We start from the raw sequence: 18,114 nt of genomic DNA on the forward strand, positions 1-18,114 counted from the left end.
AAATAACGAAATATAATTGTAATGAACAAAAATATAAAGAAGTAAATTCAATAGAATTTTGAAAATATTTATCAATACGAGAAACATCGCTTAAGAATAACGATTTTTACAAAACATTAATTGTTTAATTATTTATATTTTAAGCGTAATCTCCGTTGAAATATGTACTTCATACATTATAACAAACAATCGTTTTAAACTACTACAGTAGAGCGTCGAAAATCGGAATCAATTGGGGACTGGGGTTGTTCCGATTAGTCATTTGTTCCGATTACCGACTTTGTACGAAAAAATATATTAACCTGTCCGATGTTCAAACTTTTCTCCGTTGCGTGTCGCTTCGTGTTGAATTTTCGTCGATTTTAAGCCTAACGAAAATTTTTTAAATAATAATCGAGGCTATCGTATCGTTAAAAATTATTTCTGCATTTTGTACAAACAAAATAAATATATTGAAGAATATAAAAAACATGAAAATTATACTTTAGAAGTAAATCTAGTATCAAAAATGTTCGATTCAGCACGACACAGTCCGACTGAAAATCGTTCCGATTACCGGCCATTCCTATTACCGACGTTCCGATTAACGACGCTCTACTGTATTTCTATTATATTTTTAGACTAATATAAGTAGATTTAGCCTATTACACGTTAACTAAAACTTTATCTGACTGTAATTGTCATTGATGTAATAATTTACAAATTTTTTCAAACAAAATATTTAATAAATTAAATATACATATTAAAAATATTAAGTTAATGTATGTTGTATGGTTTTATATATATATATGTATATAGACTTTTTTTGCTCTGATGGCACTAATTTGGCACTAAGAGGACTGTTTTTTTTATATCTACTTATCTTGGGTTCAGCCAAGACTATTCGTCTCGAGTTTCTAGGGCGATATGCAGACTCCCTCACCGCCTCTGTTATCTGGAGAAAGTTATAAGATTATTTAACTACTTAAATATTTAAAATGCTGTATTTATTGAAAGCAATTCATGTCGGCAGTTTTAATTTTAATTTGGATATTTATAAATGATTAAAATTTACAAACTAATCCTTATAAATAAAGGGACTTGTATATTTTCACTAAGTTGATCGATAAAGTTTTAGATATTGGAAGTAGCTGTAGTATTTATAGCCTACATTTCGTCACTAATTTAGCTCATTTTGTTTTCTATCTGATTAAATAGAAATGCTACAATTAATTTCCATCAGGCGTCATACGTGCAACGGCAAGTAATGTTTATAGGTTTAAATTCTATACCAACTCTGCTCGAAATTGTTCAGGTGATAGAATATATAAAAAGTCCAAGCAGTAAAGATATGCTTCCATATCTTGAAAGAATATTAGGGAATCCCTCAAATTGTCACAGAACCAAATATCAAAAGGAAAATATTTAAGTTATTCATTTTTTCGGTGCTTTATTTGAACTTTTCTCCCAATTATTATATTTCACATATTTGACTAAATTAAAGTCTTTGTAAAACTTATGATGCCAAACATCTTCCGAAACCAACAATTACAGATTGTGACACCGACGAGTGAATATTATTTTAAATCTAAACTTTTAATACTATTAAGCTTCTCGCCCACTTAATTATTTAATTTATTTCTTGTTGCGATTACTGTTCATCAGTACAGTAGTTTATTGGGGGGCTTATCACAGAGTAATAATAAAGTTTTGAATATGAAATTCAAAATTTTATTATTTTTACACTTCGAGTGAAGTATTTAGATCTATTTTAAATTACTGTTAATATTTTTGTTATCTGATTAGTATAATAAATTAACCGTGGTTCAAATATTTATGTATAAATATTTTATATATTTAATTTAAAAATGTTGACGATTCCCCGACGACAAGAAGAAAATTGTTCATAATTTAATATAACGTTTGTTTTTCATTAATGATAAATAAAAGTAATCTACATTATTACCGTAGCTCTGTGGGTAAAAATTTCTTGGGATCTATGAAATTATTTACAGATAGAAAAGAAGAGTATTTTCTACAGGTTTCAAAAAAATATTTGAAAATAAATAATATCGAGAAATTTTGTAAAAACAGTAATTTCACCGCGGACGATTTAATGGCGACATTTTAAATGTATTATTTATAATTTACAAATTAATTAAACTAATGAAATGCAGTCTTAAATGAACTAAATGTTATAGTAGACCCGCTTACAGAGTGGCGCGTATCAATTTAATTTCGGAAATATTCGAAATGTAAAATGGGATTAATCAAGTAGGAACTGCACTACGAAATTCAATTTTCAAAATGTTTGTCTTTATACGCAATCAAATTCTATAGGCGTTGGTAAAATTGATGAAGAATATGGTGTCTGATCGTTGTTGAAATTTCTTTTATTGCATACCTGATGCGATTTTCAAGAATACGAAGCTTTCCTGTGTAACAATTCTCCATTTCGTTGATCGTTTGTTACGTAAGTTAAGGAAGTTAACAAAGGTAAGAATCGATCGCATATCCAGAGTGACTAGTGGCTTTAATTTACCAAATAATACCAAGTGAAGTAACGTGAGTTCGAAAGCCGTCGCCGCTCTTCAGTCATGGGCGAAGTTCGAGGATGTTTCAGAAGCGATAGCCTTTTTGATAAACTTCAAATCTTAAAGAATACGAACATTTTATAAATTTGACAAATTTTTTATAATTGTTTCTATCTATTTGGAGAATGTGCATCGTTGTTTTTCATTTATCACCGTGGGCGTATTTGTTCCTCCCCCTCTGTACGCCTCTATAAACTCGATAAGATGCAGATAAGTAGCTGAATTTTAAACCGTCGCTATAAAATCGAAATCAGATAATATTAATTTTAATATACTAAATAATACTTGCATAATTTTTGTAATGTTCAATCCAGGAAAGTTTATTAATATATCTCGAGTAAGTTGAAAAGCTTTCAATAATGTAGAATTAGTAATAGTATTTGAAATAAATTTATTCAAGTTGAGATACTTAATATGTGATTTGATTGTACTTATTTACAGTTTAAATTTAAATATAGAATTTATTTACTATTCGCTAATATTTCCTTATTGTAATCGACTTTTTATTCAAATAAATAATATAGTCACAAAGATGCATGTCTAGACGTGCTAAATCCTTCCAAAAGAGACATTTAACCGTTTTAACAGAAACTATTTTAAGCAATTATCGGTTTATCACACAAAGGACATACTGCCATGTTTTTAGTGAACAAAGTAATTTGTTCCTGCTATACTGTTTTCTAAACATTTTTCATATGCGCATCATGAACGAAATTCCACACTAAATCGAACAGAACCATATTAATTAATGACATTTCTAAATACACTAAAACCTGTCCAAAAGTAACCCGAATAAAACGAAAGAAATTCTTCGAAATAGAGCGATTTTTTGTTAAATTTTACTGTAAATCAGAAATCTGCCCATTGGCAAAAAGTTTGTAAAATATTGTTGCGTACGAAGAACGTAACTTAACCCGGATAAAGGGGAAAATTAAGATTCCATTTGTACACAAGTAAGTGTAGACGTAATCGATAACGATATATTGATGTAGCCCCTATCAGAATGTTTTCGAAAATCAGTATCGGTTTATTTTACAAATCGATACTCCGATCTCTTTTGACGTAAATACGTATACGTCGATGAGTACACCAGAAAGATTGAGACTTTACGGGAAGTATGTACACTTTATGTTCCGTGCAGTCAATCGGAATCAGTTTTAATTCTGGCACGTAATTTATATTTCGTCAATCATACAACTCTTCACATTTTAGAAAACCGGAAGTAACGCCATTATTTATTTCTAGCTTCGAAGATTTACTGTAAATCTTATACTGTAAGCACAGTATTTGATTTACTTTGAAATCAAATGCTATGCTTACAGTACTTTTTTGATTTAAAAGTTTGACATAACCTGCATATATTTTAATAGTAGTTATATACGAGCATTTATTAAATATTTTTCTAATTACTTTTGTGTTTATCGTTGTTTGAGATGAAAATGTTTCCTATTCCGAACGATAATAATGTCGGTGCATCTTCCTGTTACAGTACGGTTTTTTTTAACTCTTCGCACGCGTCTGCGCCAAGAGGGCCTTTTTAACAATTATCAATTATCCGAATCCATTATAGGTTTGGCTGGGCCCACAATGAAAAGGCTACTTAATTAATGACAGATGGCCCAATATATCCGAACGCATCACCACCGATAAATTTCTGGGGTTTTACAACTCGTTCGAATTTGATTCCGGGTCCTCTAGAGCCATAGGCGGAACCTCTCGGCTGTTCGGCCGCGGGATGATTCTATTTTACGCTTTAAAATTTACTTACTTAATGTATGATGTAAATACGTCTATGTGGAAGTATACAATAGGAAGAATGTGACGGAAGTCGCTCATAGAAAATGTAACTCCAATTTAACGCTTAATGACATGGAACCTGTCAGTGGTAGAAAAATAAATCCTATAAGCAATCTGAAGTACATTTACTAGACTTTCGGAATTTGTAATTTGTTTTACTCTTATGAATACAGTTATACAAATATTTTGTTTGTAAAGAATAATTATACGTATTTTGACGCAACAGAGATGAGAAAGTGCCTTTCCCAAACCATCAGAAATAAGAAATTGCGTATAAATGCGTTACAAATCATAAATTTTAAAAATCTGCTATTAGACTATACGTAGCTAGACGATTTGTAAATTACAGTCTTATTGTTAGTCAAATAATGGCGTTTGTCATAATGTGTGTGTCTCTGACAACACTCGTACGGATGATTGTAGAGTCATTTGGGTACTTATTCTCCCAAATTTACTGAACTCTACGATTATCGCACAAGATCACGATATATTTCAATAATTTTAACAGGAGCAAAGCGTATACTTTTCGCACCCATGACGTCATTGCTAGCATTCCTAGCGCGCTCGGCGTGCTCGGAGAATTTACAACGAGCTTGGCGTTTGTTCAAAGATGGCGGCGTCCATGTACGATGTTACCGTTACTCTACCGGACGGAAAAGAAGTGAAATTACGTGTTAACGAAGACGTTTGTCGTCAGATGATGGAAGGTAAGTAAAAAGGAATTCCTAAAAGTGTATAATTTTATATCATAAATCCTATTTCGATAACAGAGGACTTCATTACAGATGTAAATTATGCCAGAGAATTGGCTTTGAAAACCATTTCAACTGCTTCAGTTGAACCGAGTATCCCTACTGGTAAGTCAAATTTTGATTCTGAATAAAATTGTTGAAAGAATAAACTAAGATCACAATATAATTTGCGCCGATTGTTAAAAAAAAATTATAATTTTTAATCTGTTATAATAAGGGCTCCATATCTAAATATTTTCTATCTTTTATTATAGAGGAGTCCTGTGGCTTCCAGTGGCCCAAAGCCAGGACCATTGAATTAATTTCGTTATACAACGAACACAGAGAGAAATTCGAATTACCTCAATATACAAATATTCAGGTTGTACTGCTTGCCAAATTAACATTGTACGTATGAACCTTTCATAAATAATTTCTAACAACCTTCTTTAATATTATAGATATGGAGGATAATTGCAAATAAATTAAATGAAGAGGGGTTTTCGGTGACTCCAGCCCAGGTTGACACCAAATGGCGCGGGCTGAAAAAAACTTTTAAAAAAATAAAACTTCACAATTCCCAATCTGGTAACAACCGGAAACATTGGGAATTTTATTCCTTAATGGATGATGCCATTGGGAAACGGCCAGAAATATCCCCTGTTGCTACTTGTAGCAACACAGATGGAGTGAGAGTGAATCCTCACTCAAGTTCCACTCCCACTCCGTCATCCCCGTCTCCTGTGGCATGCACATCATCCCAGTCTCCTGTGGCGTGCACATCATTCCCCGTCTCCTGTGGCGTGCACATCATCCCAGTCTCCTGTGGCGTGCACATCATCCCCATCAACCCAATCTCCTGTGCCCTCTTCATCTAATACCAATTCTCGTAAGAGAAAAAGAGACAGCAGCGAGTTGCTCAACGTCTTACATGATATAAGAAGAGAAATACAGGAGAGGAGAGAGGAAAGAAAGAAAGAACGCGAAAAACTCCACAAAATATTAGATAAAATTTTAGAAAAATTATAAATAAAGTTAATTTTTATTGAAAACAAAAAGTTTTTAAAGTTTTTATTTCATATAAAGTAAACAAAAACTCGTTTTTAATATTTTTGATGTAATCTTTATTTCATAAACTTAATTACTTAATATATGATATATATACAGACAATATGTTACATTACAGAAAGTTATATAATATATACACATACAAAAAGTTATATAATACATATACATTTCTTTTTTATGTCATTAATGCTGTATTCGCCTTGCAAAAAGAATGTTTGCCAAATCACTACGCTTATTTTGTGCATCTCTTCTTGCTTGGACGTTTTCAATTACTTCTGGCACTCCAACTAACCTTTCCTCTTCAATATTGGTTTCATCTCCTTCTAAGATAGAAAAGTTGTGGAGAATGCATCCTGCCATAATTAGCATCACCATTAAGTCCAATCGATGCATATCAAGAAGTTTGAAGCGTCTAAACCGACCAACAAACAACCCAAATGCTCTTTCAATTGAGCTTCTACATTTTGAAAGCTTGGTGTTGAAATATGATTGAATTTCAGTTAAATGGCCATTGTCTCGGTATGGTGTTAATAAATATTTATTTAAAGGATAGGCTGCATCACCGAGGAGGTGAGTGTCTACCGGAAATCCTACACCTTCATCAATTCGCTTAGCTAATGTGGATCGACGATAGACACAGGCATCATGAACTGATCCCGCCTCTCCTACATAACAGTCCGTGAATAGCAACTTCTCGTTGCATACAGCCTGGAGAATAATTGAATAAAATTGTTTCCTATTATAATAGGATGAATGGTCATTCCTGGGGGCTTTAATAGCCATATGCTTACCATCTACAACTCCAATCACTCCAGGAAAACCAAACTTTTTTGTGTAATATTGGCTTGTTTTAAATGCCTGTTCTTGGTTTGGCCAAGAAATTATACCCTCTCTTTTATTCAAGTCCAAAAGTGCTGAGGAAAATTCATGTAGTATTTTCCAAGCTGTTCGTCTGCATATGTTAAAACGATCCGCAGCTAACCTGAAAATGAAAATGCACGTTAAGTTGCTACATAGTATTGTATATACATAAATATTAATAATTTGTATATAATGCAATACACTAACAGCATTATATAGTCTGTTAATTAATTATAGCCACACTTGGGTTAGGTTAGGAATTCAAGAGATGATTTCATTTGTCTATGCAAATTATTTTACACTGATTTTTGAAAATTCAAAATTAATCATTATATTAATAATTTAACAACAAAAATATATTTTTTTGGCTCCCAAAAGTATAGATGATAAAACAAAATTGCAAAATTTGAAGCATAAGAAACTTATGTGATGTCATTTATTTTTTATAATTATAACACTTTTACTTTGTTGTCAAGTAGTAATTTAAATACTGAATCAAAACTTTCCAAAATTTTATATGGAAAAGAGTTTAGTATGGAAGAAATTACATGAATATGGAAATTAAAAGCAGGAGGCTGTAGTGTCAAGGAACTTGCAAGTTTTAATGAGCAGATCTTCTACTGAAATTTATAAAATTTTGGAAAAATCATCACTAATACCTTCTAAACATTGATTAAGGAAGGCCCAAAATCATATGTCAAAGTGGTAGTGATAGAACTGTGCATCTTGCATCACAACAGAATAAATTAGCTTGTCAAATTTTGTGTGAAAGTGGATTAAAAACATCAAAAAGCAAGCACTGTTAGTCAAAGAATTTCAGCAGCTCCACATGTGAAATTTTATGCCTTGATAAAAAATCATCAGTAACAAAATTGGCAAGAATGCAGTAGACTAAAGGTCACATGCTGTGGAATGACCAATAGCTTAGTCCTTTACAGTAATGAAAAAAAATTTAATTTGTATGGCCTAATTACTGGTATGGTATTAGGAAAGACAAGTGCAGTTTTTCAACAGTCAACAAGGTGGTGGGTTCTGTTATGGTGTGGGGCTGCTTTGGATTTAATGGTTTATCAAATTTAGGGATTTTAACTGACAAACATCTAAAAATTATCAAGAAGTCCTAAAAAAGTCATTTATTACCTATTGGAGAAGAAATTAAGAGGGACAAACTGTAATTTTATGCAAACAGGAGTATTTAATGTTAGTTGTACTATTTTTAGCTTCTGTATGTATTACCTTTAAAATATAAAAATTTGGTGTAGTTATATTTAATTGACACAAAAAGATCAAGAATTTACAAAATTTGTGATGATGTTAAAAGTTGTTAACTTATTTATACTGTAAAACAGAATTTATGTTTAAAGTTTCAAAGTACCAAAGTTTCATTTAAAAATTCTTTATAGTTTTCTTTTAATTCAAAAATATATATACATTTTGTTAATTTTAACCACAATTCATATTATTCACATGAATCTCAATTAACGATATAGATCTGTACTTTACCTGAACGGAGCTTGATTCGATAACAAGTAGAGACTGCACAATACTTTTTTCTCCACCGTCAATGGACATCGTCCTCTTGAATTCTGATTTTTATTAAACAAGGGTGCTAATTTTGACATTAAAATGTCCGCAGTTGTCCTATTTAATCGAAAATGTTCTTGAAAATCCTTCGATCGGTATCTTGGCACGGTGTACTCAACATACCCTTTCACTTTCTCAACTGACTTGCTGTTCTCACCACTAGACGAATTCGCCTCAGCTTCTACTGCAGATATTGCACATTCTAGCAACAGATCATCGTCTTCAGACTCCGAATCTAGAGACTGTAGCTGTGAAATTATCGCTACAGCCGCTGACACTAATCCGGAAGCCGCCATTACTGTGTGTATATACTTTTACGAGCGTGCTAGTATGACGTCAGGCTGAGCTGGGTGTGTATACTTTTACGAGCGTGCTAAGTATGACGTCAGGCTGAGCTAGGTGTCAGCTCGGCGAGCTTTGGAAGCTAGCAAAAAGTAAACGGACGATTGTAGAGTCATTTGGGTACTTATTCTCCCAAATTTACTGAACTCTACGATTATCGCACAAGATCACGATATATTTCAATAATTTTAACAGGAGATTTAACAAAGACATAAAGGAAAAAAAAATTATAAAGTTTACTTTCCTTTTATGAAAGATACGTTTGAGATGAAATTCATGTTTCACCTACGACTCGTTACTACCGGAACACAAAATTTCATAGATATAATGTTTGGGAGAAATGTGCAAATTATGTGACTTAATTCAACTTTTATAAACTTGTTTTAACTAAAACCAGTAATCAAACTGACAATAGAAGCTACTGACGTATGAAAATCCACGTATCATATTTTATACATAAAAAAACGGATATGTAATACATGGGAAAAAAGACAAACATCATGGTCTATAAAAATACTTATTGACATCTCAGGCTAAATTTAAAAACAGATTTACATCAATGTCTCGAAAACTAGACAATTACAATTTCCTGGGGCCCGGATTTAACAGGAAGCTGTAAATAAGTTTGTAAACTTTTATATCTTGATATTTAAATGGTTAGTGAACAAAGTAAATGTTCTCTAAACCAATGAGCCTTCTGGCTATCAATGATTACCAATTCCTCTAGAGAATGGATAAGCAATGTCGCCTTCAGGTATAACGTTTATCGCAGACAAATCGTATTTCGACCTTATCAGAGAAACGAAGGTCACGTGCGTCTTTGATCAAACTAACGAGGGACAGAACTGAATTGGGTATTTTGAGCGCATGCAGATGGTGCATCTAAATAACAGTAACTTAATTGTGTCGCACGGGTGATCGAAGAGCATTGAAATAAGTAGAGTGTAACTAATAGAAAAAGTAAATTTAATAGAAACCAATGTTATGTTTTATGAAGACAACAGCTTAATTTGTCTGTTCAAGACTACAACCATCGAGTAGTTTTTATTATTGTATTGTACAATTTTAATTACAATTTTTTATGACATTATATACACAGTGCGCTGAGTTATTTATGTCTGTCAAATTTGTCTTGATACAATATTTTAGATTTTTATTGTGTTTACTCCTTAATTGGGATAATGAGGGAGTCTGTGCACCCGAAATTCATTTCCACATTAATAAAAGTTATATTTGAATAATTTAGTCTGGTTCCGTCTCGTCCTAACGTGATGAGTCCTTCTCATTTAGCTGTTTCGATTCAAATTGTAGCGCTGGGCATTTTTAATTTATTGCATCGAATAGACAAATAGTACTGACCACGATCTGCATGCATTTGTTCAGTTCTAAAGAAAAGTGGACACATTGACATACCAACTCAATTACTTTATTTGCAGATAGATTTTTATTTTTGAACTTAAACTGTAACTACGAAAACTACTATAATAAATAGTACGTACAGTACCTCACATTCAAAATGCTTGTGTTATAACAGTTTTCAACTTAATTAATAGCACTCTATTCTTCTATTCTCTTTCGTTTTAACTCGTAACTTATTGAATTTGATTATGACAAAAATTGATTTTTTACAGTTAATTAAATTAAAAAAGCAAAAATATAAATAAACATGTTTAGTTCTTATTATACCTGAAAAAATACTTATCACCCTTTTAATATTTTTACTGGAAAATGTTAAATGTTTTATGCTTTATCGATCAGAGCTCTGGATTCGAGGCTAAAGCTGTGTGTATCTTACCCTCACGATCTGTTGGGTCAGAGTTTAGGTTAATGTTGTTCCTTATAAATTATTTTTCAGTATTAAGTTTGGGTCTAAACGGATTGACAAAAATGACATTTTATTATATGTAAATGTAAATATGGTTCTGGTTGCTCATTCCTGTTGAATAGCTTATATGTTCCAATCTGTATTTTTTCTTTTTTCGTTTTATTTGCTGTTTGTCTTCGTTCGATAGTATCATTTGTTCTAAAGCAGTTGCACAGTGAGTAACACTTTATCATTACGTTACGGTTCAACGATTCCAATTGCATTAATTTAAAAAACGGTTCCGTCTTACCTCTGGTTTACTGATTTCCTGCTAACTTTTGTTTTTTAAGTCTTAAATTTAAAAAAATGCCCGATAAGTGAAGTATTTGAATCTCTTGTGTGGTATTCACTTTCCCATTTTATATGAAATCTCTTTATCTTGGTGAATAATCTAAAGTTTATCAAACACTATACAATCTCCATCGTCTCACAGTATTTTTGTTCGACTTTTATTGATTGTGATACACCTGGATCTTGCAAAGAAAATTCTTTTTTTCAAGTCCTAAAGTTTCCTGTAAGTACTAATACTTAGCTCCTAATTTTATTCATTTTGCTTAAATATAAAAGTCTTCAGAAATATTGTTTAGAAACATCTACTAAGTAAAGATATCCTATCGAGGATTGTTACCCTGTTGACATCGAGATCATCTTTGTATATGTTTATAATTAAAACCAACACAAATTTTTATACGTATAAACCACCATTTATTAAACTCAGTCGTTTCTAACTTATTGTGTAAATGGTCTCAGTAGTGGCATGAATTTTATGCTGTACAAATGGAACCGGTATTCAATACGATCGAATAGCACGAATTGATGAAAGTTGAATCGCCTGATACAAAATAATTGGGCTACGAAAGTTTAATTTGTATTCGAATTTCAATCTCTCGCGACGATAAGAGAGTCCTTTACTACCACTTAACCAATAAAACAGATACTATTATAATTCTATTCGATCAATCTAATATTTATTGTATAATTATTATAGTTATGTACATTATTAATTTTCTTGTTATTCCTTATATTTATTTAATGTAGCGGTACTTTTTAATTTAAATTTGATTTTTATTAATAACAGTAATGGAAATTGAGTCTGAAGATAAATACGCTTTCTCCAAAGTGTACAAAGATGGAAATTTCGCCGTCAATTATCGAAGTGATATTGTTAATAAAACAGTAGAAATGGAAGAATTTGTTTCATTTTGTCTGCATGAAATATTTCGCGATGGTAAGTTTTAATTTAAACAGCAATTTATATTAATAAATATTTAGTTTAAATATTCTTGAAACCGTGTTTTCTTATATGTTGAGCATCAAACACAAGACCGTGTTATTTATTAAACACTTGGCATTTTTCCACCTCTATTAGTTGATTAGTCATTTTTCCACCTCTATTAATCAACTAATAGAGGTGGAAAAATGCCAAGTTTTTAATAAATAACACGGTCTTGTGTTTGATGCTCAAATATTTAGTTTATTTTTCAATGAATTCTTCTAAATGTGTTAAACAAAGAAAAAAATCCGAAAATTTCTTTTAATAAATAAAAAGCTGGCAATTGTTCTTGCGCTACATTCCGGCACTCGATAGGGAACTTAAAGGAACCAGAAAAGAAATCCAATAATTTTCTATTGTACAATGATATAAATTTTAAATAATAACAAAAACTTATATGAAGTAATTTTAATATCAATTTTTCTATTTAAAAAATACTTAAGTTTAAAAAACAGTAAAATGGCATGTTTGAAGTGAAAATTGTGTATGGCGGCATATGTTATATCAGTGTTTCCCAAAGTGAGCTCTACCCTTTCTGAAGGCGGTGAGTAAATTTACAGAGTGAAAATAAGCAAGAGTGTGGCAGAGGGCAATAAAGCGGTCCCGACCGAACAGTGGCCGTAGGCGAGGGATCGGATCACTGATAATCTCTCTTTCCTCCATTAAAAACGGAAAAGAAACGTTGCGTTTGATGGTTTTCCACATGTAAAGAATAATGTACAGTAACTACACAATGCGTGAGGTTGATAGAAAAGCTTTTCTAAGACTTCTTCCACACAAGGAAAAACTAGTTGGGGCGTTTGGTATAAGTTTATGGAACCGAGCGGCGGTGTCTAAGAAACGTTTAGAAACCAGTGTGTTATTTGATTTTATTAAAATTGTTTTACATTATTACTTATTGCAATATGGCAAGAGACTTCATTTAGATCCCTGCTTTTATAAAAAGTTGAAAATCCATATACGGGTAAAATTTTCATTAAGTCTAATTCACTTCAGATATGACGTATGATTCCTTTCTACGATCAATTTTCCATTCCTTGACCTGTAATTACCATAGTTTAAATGAATGAATTCCAACTCATAGAAATAACCCCACCAAGTTTCAAAGTTTTGGTTTAACCAGTCCTGAGATATAATATAAAATAGACGATAAAATACAAACACATATAGAATTTTGTAAGGAGTGTTTTACATTTTTGGCTCTACAAATGAGTGTTTTTTCATTTTTGCAATTTGAAAATATATATGTTGAAATCAATCCATTTTTTCCTAATTAAACAACAAATAGACGAAAAATGAAGCTAGAGTTTTTGGCGCATCTCAAGAATTAAAGAAAATGTTCTGTTTACTTTCCCGGCTGTTATAATGTAACATTGCAATCGTGTTTAACAATTGACCCTTCCGGCTTCTGGAATATCGATGTTTTGAGACCCTCTGAACTCAAAAAAGTAAATAAAAAAATTGATTTCCAAAATATGCATTTAAGTATGATTGTGTTGGCGTCTCTCTGGTTTAATATCTCAAGATGGGTTAAAGACTAAGAAACAAAATTTGGCTCGATAACTTGTATTTCAGGATCATTGATGCTATTCATTTTTGGTGATTAAAGGTTCACGGATGGGGAGATAGAAGTGGATATGTGTAATATCTCGAAGGAAAATTTTACTCGTCATTGGCATTTACAATATGTTTAGAAGCTCATCTCTATCCTCAACATTAGGATGTTCTTATCTTTTTACATTAATTAATGAGACAAAGCTTCTATTTCAATAATGGTTCATAGCAGATTAAACAAAACAGAGTTTAACTTCGTGCAAATGTAACTTACTGGTTCTTAAGTATAAAAATTTTCTCCGAGGAAGTTACTCAACTGGTTGCTGACTTTTTATTTTAACAGAAGCCTTTCGAGGCGAGAGAATTCTCGACGTAGGGTGTGGCCCGACTGTTCACAGAATGGCAGCCCCAAGTGAATATTTCTCGGAAATCGTTTTATCTGATTATTCTGAGCACAATCGTGAAGCGGTTCGCAAATGGATAAAAAACGAATCGTCGGCGAAGGATTGGGATACTTTGATGCCGATAGAAGTATTACTTGAAGGATTTCGGTATGTTTCATTATGTAAATATTTATTTAATTTTTATAAAATTCCAGAAATAATTCATTCAATATTTAACATGTATGTGATTAAATTTTACCCTGAACTATACTGTACTCCTCCAGTGTAATTCAGAGTTTGCACATAAATAAGTGCTTCGTACATTAGACATTAAACGAATAGCCTTTTTATTATAGCTATAATTTGATAAGCTATTCGTTCAATGTGTATTTAAGCTAGAAGCATACTTAATTTAATAATATAATAATACACTTTCTTATTAGAAAATCTCCTGCGTGGTATCCTCCTTGGCGGATAGCACTATACTGGGCTATCTACCGATATTTCTATATACATACCAAAATCTGTTCTCTAGAATTTATGACATTTGAAAAACTACGTATCGAGTTAAATACTGCTTTGTGAATTCCTTCGCGTTGGTTAATTGTAATAAACGAAAGAAAAATGGTTCCAAACTTTGCGTCTGGACTATATTTTATCACATTCCAACGTAATAACAGCAACATTACTTTCTAAAATCCCATCGTTTGTAGCCTAAGTATATTAACTGTAATTAATAATGCATTTCAAATTAATCACAATAATATTAATGTTATAATTTTTTAAATATAAGTTATATATTTTATTGAGGTAATCACTTTTATTTAATTTTAATTATTTATTTAACAGAAACGTGGACGAAGGAATAAATGAAATCAAACTTCGATTGAGACAAAAAATAAAAGAAGTAATTCCTTGCGACGTCTTGCAAAAAGACATCATTTCCTCGGACGTAGGAAAGTTTGATGTGTTGTTTACCTCTTTATGCTTAGAATCGGCTTGCGTCACATTAGAAGATTTTAAATTCGCTGTTAAAAATTTCAGCAATTACCTTTTGCCAAATGGTGGATTAGTAATGGTAACGACATTGGATACTTCCTATTATTATGTAGGAAATAATAGACTTCCATGTCTCCCAGTAAGTAAAGAGTATGTAAATGAAGTATTGAAGGAAGCGGGATTCATTAAAAAGCATTATTATTTTATGGAAAACAATCGTGAACTTGGCGAATGTAGCGGCATCTTAATATTATCGGCAGTTAAATCGATTTAACCGATTTTATGAATTGCCTATTGAAAGTCTAGATCTAGATTAAAGACGGTGAACTATATTAAAGAATGGTTAAAAAATGATTAGCAAAATTTTAAAAATTAACCAGAGTTTGATATTAATGTTACGAGAACGTGTGATTAAAGGAAGTTTCATATTATATGTGTGTTAAGTTATTGTCGATTCCTATGGAAATTCTAATTTAATGAACAATAATTTGAAATAATCAATTTTGTGCCAGGCTGACCTCTACTAGGCCCCCCCATAACAATACCCTGGCTGCGCCAATGGTTGTCACGACGTTTATTATTACAGTTATTACTTTAAAGTCACCCACACGTCAGCCTTTCGTTAACTAGCGTCATTGTGCAGTAAACAACCTGTACATTTAGTTGCGCCGGTTCTTAGGCCCCGCAATTTAAATTTTCCTGGGCCCCATGAATCTATAACGCGTCTCAGTGAGTATGATATTCTGGGCGGTTATCCACCGGATGGTGTCGGTATTGGTTGATTATTCGTGGTATATAGAAGTTTGGAGATTTGAAAGCCATCTGATTTCTTCATAAGACTGGTTTGAAATGCAAAATAAAGCATTTACGAATTCACGCACAGTGGAGAAAATCATTCGAAAGTAATCATTAGCGTTTTACTACAATGGGGCTACATAGGAGACTGCTATATCGTTGTCATACAAAAGTATTTACAAAAGTTTATTTTCATCAAGCGATCATAATACAAAACAATTTCAAAATCTAAAACATTTTGTTGATCTCTCTCCAAATCTTACATTTTTGAAATTAATAAAATGAAATTAATCGGCTTGTGAGTGATAAAATTATAATAAATCACTCGTATAAGACCACATAAGTTGTAGAAAACAGAATTTCTAAAATTAACCGTTTCCACAGACAACAATTGATGACATGCGACAACAATATCTTTGTTTTCCGATTGTTATATCGAAGAGACTTGTTTTACGCGATTTTAAAGAAAGATGAGTCAAAAGACAAAATTTTTTTGGAGGTGGATTGGTAGGATCTTCGGACGAAGATCTCCAATTCAAGACAGGAGTGAGTGGAGAGTGGAGGAGACAAATGATCCTCCACAGGATGCAGAGCGGGACGACCCCAAGATATATTGGGACAAGACCGAGATAGCCGGATTGAGAAAGGCTTTCGTTAAGTTCGAAAAGGAGTTGGAGACAAATGATCCTCCACAGGATGCAGACGTCAGCTGGCTTCCGGCACAATCGTCGGAATATCCTTATGATCCAGAAGTTGGAGGACTTCCGTCAGAGTCCTCGGAAATTCAGAACGATCCAGACGTCAGTTGGTTTTCTTCGGGGTCCTCGACACGTGATCCCGAACTTATAGAGCGGGATGACCCCAAGATATATTGGGACAAGACCGAGATAGCCGGATTGAGAAAGGCTTTCGTTCAGTTCGAAAAGGAGTTGGAGGACGAAGCAAATTTCCAGCGCGCAATGTTCGGAGGTCCTTCTCAAAGTAAGAAGTTGAAGATAAACTGGATCTTCTCTCGTTGTTGCTTCGGTAGGGCCTAGAAATCCAAAACTCGTTTCTCTTACGAACGGCCTTTCGAGTAAGCGCCATTTTGACAAATTACGCATTCGCTTAGTTCGCTTCATCCATTGACGAAATATTTAAATTTAAATTTATTTTTACAGTCCTGGTATGCAGGCTGCTAATATGATCGAAGCTGTAAGGAAGAAATTTAAAGCATTTTTAGAAACAATTTGTCGATTGTTTTGAGAGAATAAACGAAAATGTATAAAATTGTGAGACGGATCTCGGTCATTTCTTGTGAAAGAGAGATTATACCCTATCTGTGACAGGATAATAATACCTGGATATGACGAATACTCCGGATTCGTCAAATCCAGGTATTATTATCCAGTCCAAGGATGATTAGTGAATAGACTTATTTCAAGTAAAAGAAAAAAAAACTGAATTCACGTAATTGTTGTTTAAAGATTGAGTGTAGTCAATTTCATCATCATTACGGTTTAATATTGGTCAACGAACTGATCTTAATAACGTTTCAAATAAACTAAAATCGTAAACATTTACTCCATTTTCATATTTGTATTTATATATTCGCGTATCAAAATTAAGATTTCCTGTATAATCCGAATTTCTTGTGATATTTTATCTAAGTGTAAAATATTTTGTACAAAATTAGTAATTATCATTACGCGATATGCAATTTTCGTCAATTTCGTTTATGAACTTTGATATTTCCATGTAAAAACTCATTTTATAACAATGAAATTTATGGACAGAGGAAATCTCTCTATATTCATTACTTATAAACTAACTTCGTCCATAGTGAACGAGTAAAAATAAATCACTTAAACCCTGGCAGTTGTTCGTAGGATTGCACTTTGCCAACGGTGCTTTCGAATTTTCCTCCCACAGAAAGTTTTTCCGGGAGGGATTTCCCTTCGCATATCATCCTTGTTTTATCTCATTAATTCTACAATGCGGTGAACAGATTTTATGAAACGTTTATTGCGAGATGTAAAATTTTCTATACAATAATTTATTTTTGCACATCCAAGTTTTATTATATGTAAAAAAGTTCCGAAGTATTATTTTGGAATTTCGAATATGCAACTCGTCTTCTTACAGTATTCCACACGTTCTATGGGATTTGGGTCCAGAGATCTGCTGACCATTTTATGTGACAAATATAGTTGATGCCAAGAAAATCGCTGACGAGTGCAACCTTGTGTTTGAGGGTATTATTGTTCATATAAAGAAACCTTTATTAATTCGCAAAAATTTCATACGAAGT

General features: G+C 32.4%; 3 protein-coding genes across 3 annotated transcripts; 2 read left to right on the forward strand and 1 right to left on the reverse strand.

Moving 5' to 3' along the window:
• Positions 1-4,893: 4,893 nt before the first annotated feature.
• On the forward strand, positions 4,894-5,979 carry LOC136969425 (uncharacterized). Its single transcript, XM_067263577.1, has 4 exons — positions 4,894-5,077; positions 5,156-5,227; positions 5,377-5,483; positions 5,563-5,979. The coding sequence occupies exons 1-4, from the start codon at positions 4,981-4,983 to the stop codon at positions 5,977-5,979; spliced, it is 693 nt and encodes a 230-aa protein (XP_067119678.1). The 5' UTR covers positions 4,894-4,980.
• Positions 5,980-6,352: 373 nt separating this feature from the next.
• Positions 6,353-8,910, reverse strand: LOC136969426 (uncharacterized). The gene is made up of 3 exons (XM_067263578.1): positions 8,534-8,910; positions 8,005-8,130; positions 6,353-7,151 (listed from the first exon to the last, which is right to left on the reverse strand). Exons 1-3 carry the CDS (start codon positions 8,908-8,910, stop codon positions 6,353-6,355), a joined length of 1,302 nt encoding a protein of 433 aa, XP_067119679.1.
• A 787-nt stretch (positions 8,911-9,697) lies between these two features.
• LOC136969427 (nicotinamide N-methyltransferase-like) lies at positions 9,698-15,303 on the forward strand. Its single transcript, XM_067263579.1, has 4 exons — positions 9,698-9,710; positions 11,899-12,048; positions 13,991-14,198; positions 14,880-15,303. The coding sequence occupies exons 1-4, from the start codon at positions 9,698-9,700 to the stop codon at positions 15,301-15,303; spliced, it is 795 nt and encodes a 264-aa protein (XP_067119680.1).
• The last annotated feature ends 2,811 nt before the right edge of the window (positions 15,304-18,114 follow it).

The sequence above is a fragment of the Centruroides vittatus genome, unplaced genomic scaffold (assembly GCF_030686945.1).
Source record: "Centruroides vittatus isolate TY-2023 unplaced genomic scaffold, ASM3068694v2 contig_1786, whole genome shotgun sequence".
NCBI lineage: Eukaryota > Metazoa > Arthropoda > Arachnida > Scorpiones > Buthidae > Centruroides > Centruroides vittatus.

What these genes read in the sequence shown, in the direction of transcription:
- LOC136969425 (XM_067263577.1), top strand. Translation starts at nt 4,981, where the DNA reads ATGGCGGCGTCCATGTACGATGTTACCGTTACTCTACCGGACGGAAAA. An exon ending in TTGTCGTCAGATGATGGAAG is followed by an intron (nt 5,078 to 5,155) that starts GTAAGTAAAAAG and finishes ACTTCATTACAG; the next exon opens with ATGTAAATTATGCCAGAGAA. An exon ending in CTCAATATACAAATATTCAG is followed by an intron (nt 5,484 to 5,562) that starts GTTGTACTGCTT and finishes TTAATATTATAG; the next exon opens with ATATGGAGGATAATTGCAAA.
- LOC136969426 (XM_067263578.1), bottom strand. Translation starts at nt 8,910, where the DNA reads ATGGCGGCTTCCGGATTAGTGTCAGCGGCTGTAGCGATAATTTCACAG. An exon ending in TCGAATCAAGCTCCGTTCAG is followed by an intron (nt 8,131 to 8,533) that starts GTAAAGTACAGA and finishes GATAATTTTTAG; the next exon opens with ATGTTTGTCAGTTAAAATCC. An exon ending in TCTTTCCTAATACCATACCA is followed by an intron (nt 7,152 to 8,004) that starts GTAATTAGGCCA and finishes TTTCATTTTCAG; the next exon opens with GTTAGCTGCGGATCGTTTTA.
- LOC136969427 (XM_067263579.1), top strand. An exon ending in GCATGAAATATTTCGCGATG is followed by an intron (nt 12,049 to 13,990) that starts GTAAGTTTTAAT and finishes TTATTTTAACAG; the next exon opens with AAGCCTTTCGAGGCGAGAGA. An exon ending in GTATTACTTGAAGGATTTCG is followed by an intron (nt 14,199 to 14,879) that starts GTATGTTTCATT and finishes TTTATTTAACAG; the next exon opens with AAACGTGGACGAAGGAATAA.